The sequence below is a fragment of the Labrus mixtus genome, chromosome 12 (genome assembly GCF_963584025.1).
Source record: "Labrus mixtus chromosome 12, fLabMix1.1, whole genome shotgun sequence".
In the NCBI taxonomy this organism is placed as follows: Eukaryota; Metazoa; Chordata; class Actinopteri; order Labriformes; family Labridae; genus Labrus; species Labrus mixtus.
Genome location: NC_083623.1, coordinates 8,632,296 through 8,651,985, shown reverse-complemented (window position 1 = coordinate 8,651,985; position 19,690 = coordinate 8,632,296). Strand labels below are relative to the sequence as shown.

General features: G+C 41.2%; 1 protein-coding gene across 8 annotated transcripts; it reads right to left on the bottom strand.

Annotated features, from left to right (window-relative positions):
• Positions 1-91: 91 nt before the first annotated feature.
• On the bottom strand, positions 92-19,492 carry syt14b (synaptotagmin XIVb). 8 transcript variants are annotated; one of them, XM_061051811.1, is made up of 10 exons: positions 19,450-19,492; positions 15,638-15,685; positions 10,533-10,679; positions 7,258-7,398; positions 6,357-6,616; positions 4,422-4,859; positions 3,537-3,717; positions 3,085-3,141; positions 2,101-2,526; positions 92-1,976 (listed from the first exon to the last, which is right to left on the bottom strand). In XM_061051811.1, the coding sequence occupies exons 1-9, from the start codon at positions 19,460-19,462 to the stop codon at positions 2,210-2,212; spliced, it is 1,602 nt and encodes a 533-aa protein (XP_060907794.1). In that variant the 5' UTR covers positions 19,463-19,492; the 3' UTR covers positions 92-1,976; positions 2,101-2,209. The 8 variants fall into 8 exon arrangements, with proteins under 8 accessions (XP_060907794.1, XP_060907795.1, XP_060907790.1 ...); XM_061051812.1 differs by having other exon boundaries at positions 7,258-7,395; XM_061051807.1 differs by lacking the exons at positions 10,533-10,679; positions 15,638-15,685; positions 19,450-19,492 and adding an exon at positions 7,647-9,121 and having other exon boundaries at positions 6,357-6,613.
• Between the last annotated feature and the right edge of the window lie 198 nt (positions 19,493-19,690).

The window sequence follows — 19,690 nt, the reverse complement described above, 5'->3', positions numbered from 1 at the left end:
TTGAAACGGGGGGATAACTGGTCTGTGTGTGTCCAAAAGGAAACAGAACTGCACAACACTTAATGTAAAGGTCAATAATTGATACGCTGCATCATGTTTGATTGATTTATTGAAAACAGAAGTGTTAATAGGACAATTTGACGATGTACGTTGGGTCGTTATGGAGCCGACTATTTCCTGTAAAACTGTTGCTAGGCTACAAGAAAGTGCTGCGGGAAATGACTGATTCCTGTCGAGAAATAATAACTGGCTGTACAAAGGCAGATAAGTTACCTTCAATGAGCATCTAGTGTGCTAATGACACTACAGCATTTTTAGCCTAGTCTTTATTCAGCTACATGACTAATTTAAGTAGCCTAGCTTTTTTTTTTTTGTTTAACACTTTTTTTTTTTTTTTTTTTTACATGTTGCCTATAATGTTCCTTCAGTAGTTATAAATGCTGGTTATGCACAAATTGTGCTGACAAAAAAGAAAATGGCAAGCCAAACTCATGACTCAAAAAACTACTCTAGTGACTGTTCTGCAATCAAGAGCCAATAATCTATCAGACAGGAGTGCATGACATCTGCTCTCACTCATCTTACAATGAATCCATTTGAACTAAATACTGAAGTGTCGATATGTTGTTGCAGCAGCCCTTACCATGATCTTTGTGTTCAGCTGTGACATCAGTAGTAGGACAAGGGGAAAGAAAGAAATGCACCCCACACCCTTTAGTTTCAGCCAAAAAAGAGAGAAGGGTTTCATAGTTTGTACTAAAACATGGGTGTTGCTGCGTGGTCTGCAGTAGGCTTGTTGTGGGGGGATTTCTGACTCATATGTTTCAGTTTTAATAAGGGTTAAAGATTGGCATTGTTCCAGATGAGTACAGCAGAAGTATAACCAGATTCCTCACCCTTGCAGACATGTTATTGCATTCATTTGAGCCTTTATTTAATAATACAGCTTCCATTCAACTGTAATGAGAAAATACGATTTACCCTTTAGTCCTATAAATGTATTTTTGCCACTCCGACTCACTCAACAGCGAAACACAGCCGAGGCTGAAACGTCCAGGTTTGTTGGACTGCGAAGGCTGTTGCATATTCCTCCTCAGCGGGAAGCACCGTGTTTCTACATGAATGAACATGGCTGAGTTGTCAGAAGGCTGAATGGTGAGAGAGGCTCAATCTGTACTCTACAAGGAAAGGAAGCTGCTCTTTGATACCGGTGGCATGCAGAGCTGTATCCAGTTGTAGACAGGATTTCATTCCTCTCGTTTTATAGTGGCGTCAGATGCATAGTGTACTGAAATATGCAAGACAACAATAAAAAAAAAAAAAAAAAGCTGTAAAACATTCCACAGAGAGACACAGAAAAAAACTATTTGATCATTTAAAAAACAAAGAAAAAGGGGACTCCAACGAATGGATCTTGCATAATGTCATGTGCATGTAAACAAACTGTACAAAGCATAGCTTGTAAGCATAGTTGCAGCATGTTTTAGGCCCTTTGTAACAGTCTTCACATTGCCTCCTCCTCCTCCTCCGTCAATGGCTGTGACTGATAGAGAAATGTCTGGTATGCTGGTGGCAGCCGGAGTCCAGAGAAGCCCAGGAGAATCGGGGAGGAGTCCGCTGGTCCTGGACCGAGCTCTTTGGTCCAAGATTCAGAGACAGAAAAAAATGTTTGAGAGAGTCTAAAAATTGTCCTGTAAACAGTTGGGTGTAAGCATGCAGGTTTTGCTTTAGGCAGATTTACTGGAAGACAATCGGTTTTTTTCCCCGCTGTTCTCGGGTTGGTTCAGTGATTCTAGTCTCGTTCCTTTTCAGTCCGTCGTTTGCATTCGACTGTCAATAAAAAGGCTGGAGCTGACGCCTCCTCCGATAAAATCCTCCTGTCTGCCTTGGAGAAAAAAGTGGCAGATTAAAGGGTAGTCACACAGTCTCTGGCACCGAAGACTGGGAACCCACGCCTGTCCTCACACCTGTCTGCACTAAACACACACACACACACACACACACACACACACACACACACACACACACACACACACACACACACACACACACACACACACACACACACACACACACACACACACACACACACACACACACACACACACACACACACACACACACACACACATCACACATTTGAAAAGGTGCTTCTTGCTCCCTTAAAACTCTGCAGGGAATGTAAGTTCAGTCTTAGTCACTCTTCCTCCTATGTGTCCGTCAGCGTGTGCCAGTGGCAGACCTGCTGTCCCTCCGCCTCCCTCATCTCTGCCCAGTGGGCCTGCTGCTCCTCGCTGGTGCTGTTGAGGCCCAGGGAGACCCAGCCCACCCTCTCCCTGGGCCTCATGGTGCTCCGGCGGCAGAACACCGTCAGCACCAGCGACACCTCGGACAGCTGGAAGAGCGCCACCTGGAACACAAACGTCTCCTTGTAGGTGGGGTTGGGCTGTCCCCGGCAAACGGCCGTCTTACACTTGGACATCTCTTTGCCCTTGGAGTCCAGCATGGTCAGCTTCACGTAGGTGTCTGAAAAGATGAGTGGTGAGAGAGCGACATCAAGTGGTGAGATAACGGTACTGCAACAAATACTTCATACTGCAGAAGAACTATTTGTACCATGGATTAGATGCTTTGAAATAAACCAGACCTATGGGCTGAAGATACAAAATGTGTATTCTTAAAGGGGCAAAGCCATATTTTAAAACGTCCTCTTGTTTTTCTAAATAACCTTTATTGCAATCTTTACTTTCTCATGTGGTTTTTGACTAATAGACTTTCAGAAAATGAACCAAATATAAAGCATTTTAGGCGTGGACCATGGAATTTTGGAAAGTAAACTTCACAGATTGCTGATATGGCTGCTGAAAGTCTGAATTTTTTTTTAGCTACAATTAAAAGAAAAGTTATTTTAAAAATTGAAATGTGCTCAGATATGACTTTGTAGAGGTTCTCAGCAGACTCCATACAACAAAAGACGCATTCTGACATATAAATATATGTGATATGCCCACAAAAACGTCACTCAAATAGTCTACCTTCAATACTTGTTTCCAGTTTCTGACAAGTATTTCACTTCTGACTTACCTCTCATGATATAAAGCTGTCCCCCTACAAAGTGTTTCACACAACAAAACAGACCATCTTTGGCACACAGCACGGCACACAAAGTTGGAAAGAAGAAAGAAAAGAGAGGAAACAGTCAAGTTTAACAGAATAACGATCGTGACACACACCAGAAGGGCAGCAGCTTTTTTTTTGCTGGAACTCTGATGAGCAGCGGTTTACTCCGGCATTCTGGCTTTAATCACTGAGGTTATTATAAAAAGCTGCTGCAGGTGCCAGGAAACATTTAAATGTAATGGTGTAAAATGCTGCTGGGAGTCTTGCCAATCTGCTTTGCCAAAAACAATCGCCTTGTGTATCAGCTTGCTTTGGGGAAGGGGCATTACAAGGTAAAAACTGACATTGTCACTTAGCACCGCGGTCCAAGCTGGCACAAAAAGCGTAGCGATTAAAGATGGAAACTTTGTACTTACTGACGGGTTTATCTGACGCTGTGGATTTGAAGTGGCTTCCCTGGATGACCTCCGCTGATAGCTGTCCCGTGGCAGAGTTGTAAATGAGACCCAGGAGGATCTCTGGCAGCGAGGAGTCTTCCGTGGAGCGATAGGACACAGCTCCTGCACTGCGAGACACGCTCACCATGGAGCCGCAGCCCTGGCAAAAACAAGCAAACACATGAAGTCACAAAAAGAAACAAAAAGAGACGCGGGAGGAAGATAGTTTGAGCGTCATCTCAAGGTATCGAACCATCAAATGACCTCATGAACCATTCATATATGGTAGCAGATTGACTCTACGGATGAGTCCATCACTTTTGTTCTGTATAATATCAAACTATAACAGCTAAATGTAGATATGGATTGCCACACAACTGTGTAGAGATATTCATGATCCTCAGAGGATGAACCCCTGAGAATTTGCTGATCCTGACTTTTCCTCTAGACACCCAGGGGTTAAGTTTTGAAGTGAAGTTTTACGGTACATGGATTACTTTGGTATATAACAAAATGACTGTAAAACTCATGATGGCTTATTAAACATCCACAGCTGTAATTTGTTTTATACTGTTGTGCAAATTGGCAAATGTTTTAAGGCTAATCAGTTACGTATTAAGACATCATCATGTAAGCATTGAAGTTAAGAGGTAACCTCGGGCTTTTGGAATTGTGATGGGTGTTTTTCACAGTTTTAGAGTTTTGTAAACTAACAGATTAAAGGAATTTTCTTTACTCGAAGTCTTAAAACTAATTTGCTGTTGAAGAAAACAGTTTCACAGGATTTCCTTTTGTCAAACTGATATCCAATGCTTCATACAAATCTGAGCTCAGCAAAAAATAGAAATCCCAAAGTGTTCTCACCGTAAGTTCAGAGCCTGGCTCCAGGGTGACAGGAAGAGCGATCTTCCCCTGCAGGTTGAGCTTCGTCAGGTAGAACACCTTCTCCCCCAGGACCTTCTCTTTTTTCATCCTGCGGATGCTGTACAGGCGGAATCGAACAGCGTAGTCCCCCAGGGTCTCCTGTTCGACCCTGGAGAACTTGAATGTTTCAGTGAAAACAGGACAGGGGCCCTTCTGCACGCCCGTCTTGGCCCGCTGCTTCTTGGTGGGCAGCAGGACCAGGTGGACCTGCCACGCGATGTTTCCTGTCTGTTTGAGTTCGGGAATGTCTGTCGCAGCGGTGACCGTGACAGCCAACCACTGCTCGCCGGAGTCGTACTCGAAGGCGACGTCCAGCGTGCCGTACTTACCGAGGGCCTCAGGCTCGTAGGCTGAGGGGAGCTGAGGACCAGAGCCATCCTGAACCACAGAAAAACAGAATCAGAGGAAGGAAAGAAAGAGGAGAAGGAGGATGAGTGTACTGTAAAAGAGGAGCGGATTTCATCAACTTCATCCTGCTTCTGAAAGTCTTCTGTCACTTAATCTACTTATGTCCCAGCAGCCTTGGGTTCAATATGAGGTGAAAGATAAGTCATACTTATAATAAAATGAAATAACCTGCAAGCCTACGTTTATACCAGCTATTTGGGACTGACTCTATTTTCAAAGCTGGCCAGGTTTTACAGATTGTGTAGGGGTTACAGGGTTTGTATTTGCAGAATGCTCGATTCTAAAACAGCAGTGTTGTGTTTCCTTCTGCATGAACACTTTGTTCAACACTTGTTGGTACAAGGACAGGTTCAATAAAAGCACGATAAGAGAGCGAGAGAAGAGAAAAATGCAAATGAGCGTCTGAAAACCCCCGAAGCATAATGATAGCACAAACTATTCAGTGTTGTGCAGATTTCAACCTGTATTTCAAAGCTCAATTTTTACTGCTGCTAGTAGGGACAATTTAAAAAGGGAAACTCTCTCGCAGTAAGGGACAACTTCCTGAAGATTACAGGAGCAAGCTGTCCTGAAATGTTCAAGAAAATGTTCAGGAGTGTATGAGTGAGAGGGGCGACATTTGCTCTTGTTCTATGTCTCATCAAAAGAAAGGAGATGTATGATTTTTCTCTTTAAAATAGGGGGATACCAACAAATCAATCAACATATGAATTCACAGTTATCATGTTTATTGTATTGTAAATTGTGGGTTACCTGTTGAAAAAAATTTGAAATTTGAAATTGGTTAAATTCTCTTTTTTTTACAGTGTAATATACTTCACAGCAATGTTTCTCTGAGACATGCACAACCAGCCAGAAACCCCAGACCCCCCCCCCCCCCCGCCTGTCTCCTGATACAGATGAACTGTAACTGTACCTGACACTGTAATGGAGGCAACATGTCTACAGTAAACAAGACACTGTGTCTATGTACTGTAGGGGTCTAACATAAACGTCTGATAAATAACTGATGCTCGTGTCCTTTTATCGTCTTATTGCTTCTCATCATATTTCATAAAAACTGTTCTTTTTGCTTTATTTCACAAGTATCCTGAATTTAAATTTAACCTGCTTTTATCTCTTTATCAAAGCTTTTAACTCGTTTTGTATTTTGTTCCTTTTATTGCTTTTATGACTTTAACTTAATTTTACTGGTTTTATTTTTTTAAATGATTCACTTGTTTTAGTGTTTTTATCTATTTTTTTTGTTTCTGTCTCTTTTAATAGCTTGTATCTTGTTTTTTCACTTTTACCTCATTGTATTGTTTCTATATGTTTTAATTGCTTACATCACACATATTAGTGTTGGTAAAAAAAAACATGGTGAAGTGTATTTTGTATAATATGTGACCTTTACAGGTGCTATAAATGTCATTAGAACTATTTTCATACTGAGGTAACCTTACAGAACCTTACAGAACATCTCACCTCCGGTCCCAGCACGGCCGTGCTGTCACTGGGTATGTCCTCCTCACAGCCTTTGTTGAGGTAGCTCTCGGTGTCCTGGTCCACGCTGGCCTCACTGGAGCGGGGGCTGTCGCAGTGCTGCTGGGACGACCCCCTCCTGACCGCTCGCTCCGGACGAGGCCGAGAAGACACACGGGTTGCAGAGCTGACGTCCTGATACGGAGGAGGCTGGTGCTCGCTGAGGGAGGAGTCGTTCTTTATTCTCTTGATGCTGTTTGCTGCTGGAGTGAGAGACGAGGAGTAATGCCACATCAGAGGTGTGTCACTGGAGACATAATTCACTGTGCAGGGACTCTAAGTCGTTTGAATGATTCATTTAATGAGAAAAAAAACAACAAAAGTTTTAGAAGAGAAAAAAAACATGATGAAGACTTGAATTTCCAAAGAAAAAGAACTCTCAGAAATTCCAAGATGAAAATGAGAAAATAATGAGAAATACCTGTGACATTGTGTGAGATGGAAGAGGTCAAATTAAAGGAAAAATACTTAAAATACAAATTTACGAGAAAGTAACTTGAACAGTTTCTGTGATAATAAAGTTTTCAGTAAGTTTAAAGATATTTAAATAAAAGATGAGATTTAACCAGTTGATTTAAGACTATATAATATTAAGACTTAGATCATTTCTTCAAATATAGAGCCTTCAACTTGCAATAGAAAGATTCAGAATATCACTGAACAAAGTTGTAGATTTACTACAAAGAAAATGTACATTTACTTCCATGATCACGTCTTAAACCTGCCAGATAAAATAATCTGAAATTGAGAATCTGCTTGTATCTTTGAAAACATTTATATCTCTGTCTCCCTATGAAATGAAATGATGTATAGCATGAGTGAAGCCCATGTGACACCCTCTCACCCCGCTCACTGGAGGCCTCACTGCTGTATCCTCCCTTCTCAGTGGACTGCTTGCGGTTGTTACTCCACACAGACGCTGTCGTGTTCTGCTGAGCCGTCGCCTCGGGCCCCTTGTCCTCCTCGCTGTCTGACAAAACTCCTTCTGAAAAAAAAAAAGGAACACACGGAGACTCCAGTTCAAACATCACATTCATCACACGAAACACAATGTGTGCCGAAGTTTAAAGAACAGCGGAGATGCAGATGCTTCCACTCCGGAAAAGGTGAATTTCAGGCTAAGAAATGAGGCCTTGTTCAATAATTGAGGAGTTTGCAAACAAAGAGAGGAAGAAGAAGAAGAAGAAGAAGAACAGATCCAGGTGATGGCAGAGAAGCAGCACACTTTCTAACCTTTGTTCCCTTTCTTTTTCTTCTTCCCTTTCTTCCCTCTCTCCTTCTTTTTCTCCCCATCTGAGCTGTCCTGCGATTTCTTGGAGCCATTCTTTGCTCCTTTACTCTTCTTCTTGTCTGACTTTTTCTTTTTTACAGTCGAGGACGCTTTGGATGGCTCTGCCTCCTCCTCCTCCTCCTCATCGTCTCCTTCTCTCTCGAGGCTGCCCTCTTTCTCTTCATCTTCTCCTCCTCCTTCTTCTTTTCCCTCTTCTTTCAGCTCTTTCTTTTGCGACTGAGGGGTTTCATCGCAGTCGTCGCCTCCTTCCTGAGCAGTCGACTTGTCGAGGTTGTCACTTTCGATTTCTTTTTGCACAGCGTCCTCTTGCTCTGCGTCTCGGCATTCCTCTTTGTTTTTCTGCGACTTGGCCTCCTTCTCCAGCTGCTTCTCCCTCCTCTCCCTCCTCCGCTGCTCTCTCTTCTCCTGCAGCTCCTTCTCCTCTTTCTTCTTCTTCTCTTCCTCCGCTAACTCGGCCTCTGTCCTTTTAACTCGCCAGCATCCGTCCCGCCATTCCCACTCCAGCTGGCTCTGCGCGTTCTCTGCCTCCGTAGTATCTCCGGCCTGGCTGCTCTTTGCGCCCGTGTTGCCAGTTTCCGAGTCTCTGGACATTTGCCACATGCTTTTACTGCTGGCCTTGCCTTCCTGTGCGGCCGACGTTTGCCCCACCTCCTGGCTGCCCGTGTTGCTCTCTCCGTCCTCGTCCTCCTGCACCTTGTTGATGATGGTTGTGACCTGCTCCGTGAGCTGGTCACTGACGGCGTACGTGGCGTCGCTGACGGCGTTGGCCAGGTCGTCCACGCGGCTGGTGACCGTGTCCAGGATGGAGGAAATGTTGACAGATGGGAGGTTCTGCTGGAAGCTCTTGAAGAAGGCCATATCTCAGCCGGGGATCCCGTCGCCACACCGACTGCTCGATTAGCTCATCAGAGACACTGATATGGACATGTGTTTGTTAGCAGGGGGCACGGTCACAGTGTGTGCACAGATCAACACAGACACACACACAAATATGGAGATTGCAATGATTATAACGCTCATTTATATGCAGCTATCATTTCAGCAAAAGGGTTTTTCACTTGCATCGATTTGTGCAACTGCGGCAGAGAATATTTGAGAGAGTAGATTATCCTCAAAACGAAATTTATACATTTACAGGAGAGATATAAAATAAGAGAACCCGTCTCTGTGTTTCTTTCCTCGTCATGTGAATATCAACAGACACTTCATTTCACAGCAGAGAGGACAGGTATGGAGGGGGAGAGAGCTTTGGTTCTTTGTTCACAAAATAAAGCACATGTTAATAAAACTTCCCTAAGGCAGCGGTGAGAATATTATGTTCACAAAAATGGGGCAAAGGTGATTAAATCAGCTCATCCTTGAGAATAAATGACATTTGTGCCAAATACTAACAAAAAAGTGTCTATTGGTGTTTTCACACATGACAATAACAAAAAAATACTTCACATTTCAGGAAGTCTTCTTGAGTTGAGCTGCATGTGCGACCTCATTTTTCACCCTGACTTTCTCCATGCCAGCTCCCTGACAAACACTTCTGAGTGAAGTCGAGGCGAGCTGATGCGTCAACGTCTGGACACACTCAGGATAACTGGCTGCTCGAGAGCAGGGGCTGCCGATGACGTCTGTCTGTATCACTTGATCAATGCCCAGTCACTATGATCACTGTTCTTGTGATGGAGCTGCTTCATGAAATATGTGAATAAGCAACGCAGTGAGAATCTAGCAGCAGGCTGTCCGAAAATGATGAAGTATTTTTCATGTGTGAAGAAATAGAGATATTGGGTATAAATTGCGATTATTTACGGATCTTATATGTTAAATAAGATTGATTTGATCCTGATAGACATCTGTGTGAAATTGTTTCACTGAAGTAACTGTTCAAATGTTTTTTTTATTTGAAGGGTTGCAGCGACTTTGTTGTTTTGATCCTTGTACACCAAAATCTAATCAATTCAAGTGTCGAGCGTGGACCTGCTTTTCAACTTATTCCTGAGACATCGTGTCAAGAATGGGAACGGAATAATCGCCAGAAAATTATTTTGCAAGATGTGAGTTCTGAGATATTGGTTTCAAAGAGCAGATGGCCTTTGACCTTCTGGTTAAAAAAATGTCAGCAAACACTTCATCACTTTATCTAACTAGACGACATAGTTTTCATATTCAAAAATGATATCTTACGCTCTTTTTCTTTGACGATCACAGTGATCAAGCTCTTGATCTCTGACTACACAGGCTTGTGATTTCCTCCCTGAGTCCAAGTGAACATTTGGGTCGAATTTGATGCATTGCAGAGACAAGAATAGGTCTGGACAGACTGACAACCGCTCACAGGGAGACATTAAAATGTAAATGTATTTATGTGCCCGGATAGCAGAGCTCCAAAAGCACAAAGATTTCATACCATGGTTTTAGTTTATTACGATTCCAGCCTCCACTTTACTCTGTTTCACACTTTTTTATTTTTATAATGTTTCCCCCCCCCCCCCCTGGGCCTGTACTGACTTATACGTTGGACCGTTTGTCCTCTTATTTCCGCTATCAATGCTTCCTCTCTCCTCCCTTTCAGGCCCAAATTGACTGAGTTCCACAATCATCCAAAAATGTTCCAGGTTTCTACAGATGTATTCAGTGATGTATCTTTTTAATCATGAAAATTGTGTTGTTGTTAGATCTGATCTGGTTTCATAATCAGAGGGCTTCTGAGGCTAAAAACAACTATAGGGAAATAATAATCCTGCTGTGTGTGTGTGTGTGTGTGTGTGTGTGTGTGTGTGTGTGTGTGTGTGTATAAATGCAGATGCAGTGGTAGATGTGTGTGTGTCGAGTACCTGGCTGGGTGTTTTTATAGCCACTGAGATGTGACAGATTGTCAGGACTATCCACTGACAGCTTGTTGCTGAGGTACAGAAAAAACAGAGCAATCAACGCCATGAAGGCTGCGACGGAAGACAGGACACCCAGCAGTTCAGGAGAGACTGAGGAGAAGAAAAAAAGGAAAAGAGAGAAAGAGAAACAGAGAGACAGAGGGGATGGGGGGGGGGAACCAAAATTAGACATAGACATATTACATAAGTAACACTGATTATGGAGGTATTTAACAGTAAAAAAAATTCCAGACCAAAATTCCCTTGGCGATAAACAGAAACACACACAGATGGCCGCAAGCTGAGAAACACTTTTAAGGCTGTGAACAACCTCACTTTGATACCACAAATAATTCCATTTGATGATAGGCATCTTTACTTGGTATTAAGCGGCTGAAATGTTGCCTTATCTGTGGAGCTTTAGCTATTGTTCTCTTAAACACTTGAGTTTCCACTTCAAAGGAGAACCAGATAGGATCTACAGCCGTGTATGTAGGCCAACCATACTTCATGTTACCACACAGCCGTGTACTGCTGCTCCTGCTGCTGCTGCTGCTGCTGCTGCTGCTGTGCTATTTTTACGAGAGCCTCAAAGGGACTGTATCTGACTGAAACGTAGACTCGGAGAACTGGGCCTGCACTTAATAAGGTACAACACAGGCACACCGCAATAGCTGAAGTAGAAGGGGAAATCTGAGAAAATGAGGCATGGATGGCATTCCCCCCCCCCCCATTACACACACATTTCCAACAGTGGATTCCATAGCATTTTATGTAAGGCACCGATCCTTAAGGCATTCCACACCCACACAGGTTTCAAACCCCCTCGAACCGATACTGTCCAGTAATAGCCTAGCAACCAAAAGCACACAGGGCTTCTAGTGTATACAAATAATAGAGCAGAAATCTCACTTAATGTCTTTCAACATCAGAATTTGAAGTCATGTAACTGGAAGTTCTATATTTTATCTCTTTTAAGGTCGACTTGGTCTCCACCTATACTTTTTTAGAGGTACTTTGTTATGGCTGTTTCTTAAAAATATTTGCTTAAATGACTAACCTGTTACATATGGAGAGGGTCCGATGTAGCGTCTCTCTCAGCTCTACAACCTTTGATAAAATGTGGCAACCATTCTTGTCTTACTTATCAAAGACAACCTAAAGTTTTATTCTGCTTGTATAAGTTTGTGCACACAGTTGTCCACACTACTTATATCTATAGAAACCATGTACTTATACTGTCCTAGGACAATGAGACACACCGTGATCTCTTAACAGTTGGTGCTGATTCTTTTAAAAAAAATGTTGACTTACTGTATTGTAAGATATCCTATAAGAGCATGTCTTTGTTGTTGTTTTGCTTTATTTTCGCCCTGCCCTATGTTTCTTATTTTTCTAATTCCTCTTTGTCTTAGGGGGGCTTTTTTGTTGCCGCGCTGTTTGTTTATAAAACTGAAAATGTATACATAAAATATTTTAAAAAAAATATATATATATTTGCTTGTTGTGTCTTGAAACAATAGTTGAAAAAAAATAAGTGCGTGCTCAAGAACCAAAACAATGGGCTAAAAGATGCTAAAAAGGAGATTCAGGGGAAAACTTCTGAACTGGGTGATAATTCTTTCTGTGTTGGTATTTTTTACATTACTCAAACGCTCCTTTTATACATGTGGAATGAGAACAGTTCAAAGTGTGGATGATGCACCGTTATTCCACCTCGCTACTCTGTTTGATATGTACAACAACAAAAAAAAAACACTGTGCAATAACAGAGCTGAAATGTCATCTTTGTAGAACGGGGAAGCTGGCAGGATGAGACTTGGGTGTAACAAGGCAATTACATTTTATGTGCAGCCGAACGACGGAGGCAAAATAAAGCACCTAGTGGAAGACAAAGAAAAAAAATAGCTCACTTAGAGCAACCCAGAACGCCGCTGACTTTGCTTGCTATTGTTAACACATGTGTTCAAAGTCACACATCAGACTTCTGTTGCTTCAAGAACATCACCATTCTCTCCAATATGACACACTCCTGCATCCTTTAACTGCCACTGTTTGGTTTATTGTATTTACGTGAAGCTGGTAGTTTATCAGAATTAGAATTAAGTGTGTGTGTACACATACAAGGAATTTGTCGAGGTGTTTTTGGTGCCACAAATGAATAAGATTAAACTGGAATAGAAAGTAGTTAGGGCTGCTCAATAAAGGCAAAACTCATAATAATAATTAAGTTGATTGATATTGAGATCACGATTATTAAGAATGATTACTCGTGGATTTTACAACATCTGGATCACATGCATTTATCCAACTTAAACACTTAACACAAACAATAACTTAGTGGGGGGTAAATAATATAAAATTAAAGTAAATTCAAACAAAATAACTGATTTTGAGGTAATGGTGATGTGACACAAATATAAAAACAAAGGCTTTGAAACGTTAACCACAGAAGAGAAAACCTTTGGGCAAAATGAGCACAACTTGCCGTGTGCTCATGGGCCCAGTAATCGTTTCATCTCCATTATCTTGTTTTCCTGATTGTTGGAAGCCAAAATCATAAATGAAATTAAATTTGATTAATTGCCCACCCCAGAAAAAGTATTTAATAAAAGAAGAAAGTTAACAGCAGTAACCTTAATGTCACGGTGACTTAAATAAGATCGAATGAACAGATTAAATTAAATGTATAAAGTGATAGTTTAGTGCAGACTTTGAGTCAAAAAAAATGAAAATATCGTTCAATGTTGTGCAACGAGCTTGTGTGTGCCACTAAAGCTACTTTCTTGGATTTTTGGAGTTTTGAAGTTAATCATTTCTATGATGTATCGCGATGCGGACGTGGACCATTCTGCATCGATGCAGTGTGAGAACATAATCGACTAAGTAATCTTTTGTTCCTCTGTAAGACTCTTAATGTTTAAATCTAATAAGGTCCACAGTTTGAAAGAGAAATCACCGACATTGGATTGATAAGTGAATGAATTAGTTTACTGACAACTATTGTAGGATTTAAGCTTTTTTATCGTTTTACATTTTAAACCTTCCTTAAGCTTTGCCTCTCATGCTTATTTTTCTCTGATCTCTGTGCAATTCATAAATCAAATTGATAACTATGGGACAGACAAGTTCTTTGATTTGGGTTCAGGTAACTTTGTGCAAGACCTTTCTGATAATAATTATGACATTCTTAGGACAAACAGTTAAGAGCAAAGCGTCTTAATAGCAGCCATATTAAATTAAGCAAAGACAAAAAAAAAGAGTGGTGCATTTCAGGCCATTGTGTCTGGTGAAGCAGACACGGCCCAAATGTTGCAGCATGTGCTCTGTAGCAGGTGCTCATCTCAGAAACAACCATCACCAGGCCCTGATTAAAATGGTCATTAGTGTGAAGACGGGTTTCTCCCTGCAGAGAAAAACAACAGGCATAGTTTCTCAAACCTCCTGACTGCAGACTCAACTTATGGACAGACTTGTTTCACCATGGCAACAGGCAGAGACCTCCACAGCCTGACAGCTAGTGCTGCTGCAGACTGCCAGAATGATAAACGCTAAACTCCGAGAAAGGAGAGAGAAGTACGAGGGAGATAAGGCAGCAGTGTGGCAGTGGGAGGCTTACCTGCTCTACATGAACATCGTCTTTAAAACCAGCTGTTTAAAAAAAAAAAAAAAAACTACTTGTTCTGCCAGATGATCTAAGAAGAGGGGAAAAACAAAGTCGACCTGCTCTGAAGTAATCCGACATGTAATAAATCCCTTACAACTTAGTCCGTTCCAGCCCTTGCCAGGCTTACGTATCAACTCTCACTGCTGACATTTGTGTTGATTGAGCCGGGGGTGACCTCTGCGGCCGCCTGTGGTCCAAACGTGCAGCTTATGGCCCTGTTTCCCCTGGGTTTGATGGCACTTCATTCACAGCCCCGCTCTGTAAATGTCAACGGCGGCTGAATAATTTAAGACACATGAGGTAACCTGACCCCCTCTGTCAATGTACACTGCAAAAGTGGAGCCGCTCCGGACACATCTAACCCTGCTGCCAACATTCGTTTTTTACATAATCACTCTCAAAACAAAGTCTGATATTCGTCTCAACAGCAGAGAAGATTAATGGATTTTTAATTCTCAGCTACCTCTCTTTCTCCTTATCTGACCTTTTTAAATTCCCCTCGTTCACCCAAAGCCTTCCTCTCTGAGGGACTGCAAGTACAATTTGTGGACTGAACAAAATAAAGAAATGAAAAACACTAAATATTTTTTTCTACAGCGTGTGAGCTAAAGCCGAACTCTGAAATGAGCCTCAGGATTCATTCTGCTTCTCTCTCTCCCCCCCCCCCCCCCCCCCCCCCCCCCTTAAAGATAATGACTCCAGAGAGCTAACAAACACACAAAAACACAACCACTGAAGCGTTCAGTGCGAAAACAGCAAATGAATAAATAACCTGAGAGAAACGTGAGCTCATTTGGCTTAAATGTTTTTTTGTGAAAATAAGAGAAATTAATAATTCTGTCATGTTTCAACATCACTGGGACACAGAAAGAAGAAATTATGTCAAATTTTCACCTAGTAGGACGTTACTTGAATAATAATAATCAGATATCTAATTGTATTTTTATGTTTTGAGACAGAGCACACATAACTTGGCTTTAGTTTGAAGGGTATTCTTGTTTAAAAAGTAGACAATCTGGAAATGTTGCTTACACATGGACCTCTGATACGAAACAAAACCTCCACGCTGAATAAATCATGAACACACAGCTGCTTTCTTTTGCTGAAGTGAGCCAAAACTTGATATGCCATGCATAATTCACACTCAGACATTATGCTTTCTGAAGTTTATGCAGGGACACTTTTCTGTACTCCAAAACTCCAGAGAAAATTCACAAGAATAAAGGAGTCTGAGACCTTGGGAAAAAAATATTGGGACACGGCAAACTTAAGGCGCTTTAAAAGTGATGCTGTGGAAGTTAAGCCAAGCATGTCAGTCATTATGCTTAGGCTGAAAACAAACAAAAAACGCACAGCAAATGTTCTCTAATGCAGACTCACAAGTGCAAGAAGACGGTCTTACCTCGTCTGGCACAGATGAGCTCATGAACACCACAGTTCCTCCCCCCTCCTGAGAGAAAAAGAGATTACATGTTGGAGGGTAAGAGGTAAAAAAAAAAAAAAAAAAGATATATTCCATGTGGAAACATATGTTCAGGCCTCAGGTTAGGGATGCTGGCTGCAGATGGTTATGCCAGAAGAGAAAACATAATGTGATGAGCTAAAACCAACTTAGACAACTCTCAATCAAAAAAGTAATGTGGGAAAAGCAAGTAAATAAAATAATACAGTCACAACAACAGTCGTATTGCCTTTTTGTAACTCTGAGTTCGATAGAAGATTAACACCAATCTTATTATTTTTAGTGCAACCTTGTAGTAAGGGGACTGTTAGCTTAGCCTATAGGCCTACACACAAACACTAAAGGCTAGTAGCTGCTAGCCAACAAGCTGTAAGCTTAAAAAACAGCTGACAAAAATCGCTTTTATCCAACAAAACAGTTGTCAGCTGCCTGCTAGCCTTTAAGTAATAACATTAGGCAGCCTGGCTAAAAGAGAATAGCATGTTTATCTATGTTGTCCTTCAAGCCAGCTGCTTACAAAAACTGCTACTAGTCAACAAAACAGTTGTTAGCTTAGCAAAAAGCTGCTGGATAACAGAAAAGCTTTAGGGCGTCCAGTAATAAAAATGTGTTTTGTATTGTTTTTTTTTTTTTTACCATTGCACAATGCTAGCTGTTTCCTACTACTTCCTGTCTTTATTACCAATCTCCTGGTTAGATTTACGGACGATCATGGACCTGTTGTCAATCTTATCCCCCAACTGTTTAAATGTTTCCCAAAAAAGTATTTCTATGAAATATTGTGTAGCCTATATTGAGTGGTAAAGTTCTGTAAGTAGTACGCTGGAGGCCAGACTTCTTTTTACAATGGAAGATGTTTAGGTTAGGCGATGTATCTTCTCTAAAAGCGTAAAAAGGGTTAGGCTACCTAAGCTTCAGAGCTAAGTCTCCTACTTCTATCTAAATTCTGATGAGGATTTACTGAAAATGTCAAAGTGTCTCTATTGGTCTAAAAGCAGTCAGGTTAAATCTTGGACAGTCTGAGTGTGTGGGTTAGGTTTCTTAACTATCAGGTTGTCGAAACCCATTAAATTACCCGTTTACAACAACAGAGGTCATGATCTCAGTGTGTTCGAAATCAGCGACGTAATCACCCCTGATTATTTCTAATGAGGCCTATTTGACATTGTACATCATCTGTTTTTGTTTGTACTACTTTCTCTCAATTAGAGGAACATTTTTTGATTTCAGGTTGTTGTTGAAATTACCTGGACGTTATTACATTTGAGTTACTTTAATCCCTGTGAGGCTCGATTTAATGAGGGCGACTGGGAGACACACACTCACATACCTGCAGGGTTGTGCACATACATGAATTCACACATTATCTCTCATGGCACAACGCCTCACTATTAAGGTAGAGAGGACACAGCAGGGCTCTCTGCAATTTTAAATGGAAGGAATTAGGAATTTCAAATTGTTCGTTGGCCTTTGTTTTTTGTCTTTATGTGTCTTAGTAAATGAGATTAAAAAGTGAACATATATCCATTGACTTGTGGTATCACTTCTCACTTCAGGGATTGGATTTTGTAATTTGGTCTGAGGAGATGACTTGATGCTAGAGAAAAGATGAATAAGAAGCTCTGAGGGAGATTCTTCTTCTGTCCAAGGCTACATCAGACAGACCCTCCCCAGACCAATTCACTTAATGGTAGAGAACCTTTGCCAGTCCTGCAGAGACAAAAGGCTTGCCAATACTGAGCTTTCAGTAATACAATGCTTTCTCTGCTTTCCTTACCATTAAAGGCTCACATGTATCACATGCTTCAAAATCAAAACAAATGCTCGTATAGCATGATTCACTCCAACTGAAAGGGAAAGTATCCCCAAAGGAATGTTCACCAATGAGAGAAAAGGTTTAATGTTTTATAAATCATTAAGTAAAGAAACAATAAGGACATAGGCATTGTTGTAGTTTCAAGTTTTCTGCTATTGTTTCAAACTATCATCACCTAAATGTAATGACGGTTTTAAAGAAAATAAGTTTATATCAACGTATTTTTTTTTTTTTACACCTGAACCAATTTAGTGAGTCAAAAGTTTTAATGAAAAGTCAAATAATGCCGCTATGCATTATGAGTGAAAAAAAACCCCAAAAAACTTTTTAGAGGAATTCTTCCAAATGAATGCTCTGCCTCAAATGACAAGTTTTAATCCATCAACTCAAAATTGCTTCAACTACGAAATGTAATTTCAAGTGTGCACAGGGGGTTTTAAGCGACCACGTCAAGCTGAAGTAAGTTGCAAAATGAATCCCAAAGAATCCCAGGTGAACCAAGGTGAACATGAAAGAAACAGTTCCACCATGTCTTAATGAAAGGAAGAAAAGCCTTCAAAATCCATTGATTTTTTTTTTGCAAACTGAAGGTCAAACAAGGAGTTGATGTAAAAAAAATAAATAAATAAATAAAAACTTCCAAAAGATAAACTTGATTCCAAGACTTCCTTATATAGGCTTCACTTATCATGTTACTTCAGCATCTTATGCACTATGCACCACTGCACTGTTTCATGTTTAGTCATGTACATATTAGTCTTTTCTTATTATGTTATATTGTATATAACTATTGTTGATATTTAATGTTGTACCTGTACATAAGAGAGCACAGTTCACCGAAATTAAATTCCTTGTGTGTGTAAGCATACCTGGCCAATAAATCTGATTCTGATTCTGATTCTAAAGGGTCAAAATTCAAATTCAACAACTTGTATTAACTTGAGAGATTACAGCAAGCCTCAGAAGAAATTCAGAGATTCGTTCATGAATTAATGTTTTCCTATATGTCTTATTATTTGTTGTGTTTTTTTACACACAGCTGTAAATCAAATTTCCCCTCCCTTAAAGGTCTGAACTGAACTGAACTGAACTCAGGTCCATGTCCTATTCCACTGGTCCTTATAATGACAGGACAATGCTGATATATCGCACAGCACCTCTCTCGTCTTCACAGAGCATCAATAGAGACCTCTGCACGCATGGCTGCACGTGACACGAGAAGAACTGTGACGGGACAACGGAGCAAAAGGCACGCGCCTCCTTATGTCTTTATCCGTTAATGAGTTCCCGGCCACTGATCCGACGTTATGCAGCCCAGGCTTTGAGACAGGTTGAACACATTACCCATGAACATTAGAGGCAGTGTTATCACAACGTGCATCTATAAAAAATTAACGGGCAGCAAGAGTCATTTCAGCATTCAAGCAGTCCGTTTTAATATTCGTTAATATGACGCAATATTCATCCGCTGAGTAATGTAGACCTCTAACTGTATCACAACAAAGTCATGTGATGCTTTGTAGCAGCTACTGTATAGCCTTATTGTCAGTCACTGCCAGAAAATAAACACTCAAACTCATCGCTTCGCAGTCACAAGCTTGTCTTTAAACAGATATCGGAAACGGCATCTAAAGGTGAGACGAAGCGGAAACATCTCAATCCACTTAAAGAATCACTTCACGCGTGCATCCCATGAAGGGATCACAACATTCCTGCATCGGTGCGGGTGTCAGCTGTTATCTGTCCCAGCTAAGGAGCACTGCGGTACTCCTGATATAAGTAGCCTCAATAAACTGTTTTTTTTTGTTGTTTTTTTAATATCGCAGAGACACATTCGCTCGGAGAGAATAAAATATGATTTTTTAAGAGCGTTCACGTTTTGTCCCGAGCAAAGTTTCTCACGAGTCCGACAGTACACCTGAGACCGAGCACTTACCGTCAATCGCCATGATGCTCCGTCCCGGACTCTACCAACTGTGGGGGGGTGGGGGGGAGGGGGGGAATGTGTGTGATGGTGGAGGGAGGGAGGTCATTCATGCGCCTGTGGACGGTGTGTGTGTGTGTGTGTGTGTGTGTGTGTGTGTGTGTGTGTGTGTGTGTGTGTGTGTGTGTGTGTGTGTGTGTGTGTGTGTCAGAGAGAGAGAAAGAGAGAGAGATTGAAGAGTGTCAATTTCAAT

Excerpts from the sequence above, each read along its gene's own strand:
- syt14b (XM_061051806.1), bottom strand. The coding sequence starts at position 8,562 with ATGGCCTTCTTCAAGAGCTTCCAGCAGAACCTCCCATCTGTCAACATT. Across the intron at positions 3,718-4,421 it reads AGCCAGGCTCTGAACTTACG|GGCTGCGGCTCCATGGTGAG; the intron begins GTGAGAACACTT and ends TGTTTTTGCCAG. Across the intron at positions 3,142-3,536 it reads AGCGTCAGATAAACCCGTCA|ATGGTCTGTTTTGTTGTGTG; the intron begins GTAAGTACAAAG and ends TGTGTGCCAAAG.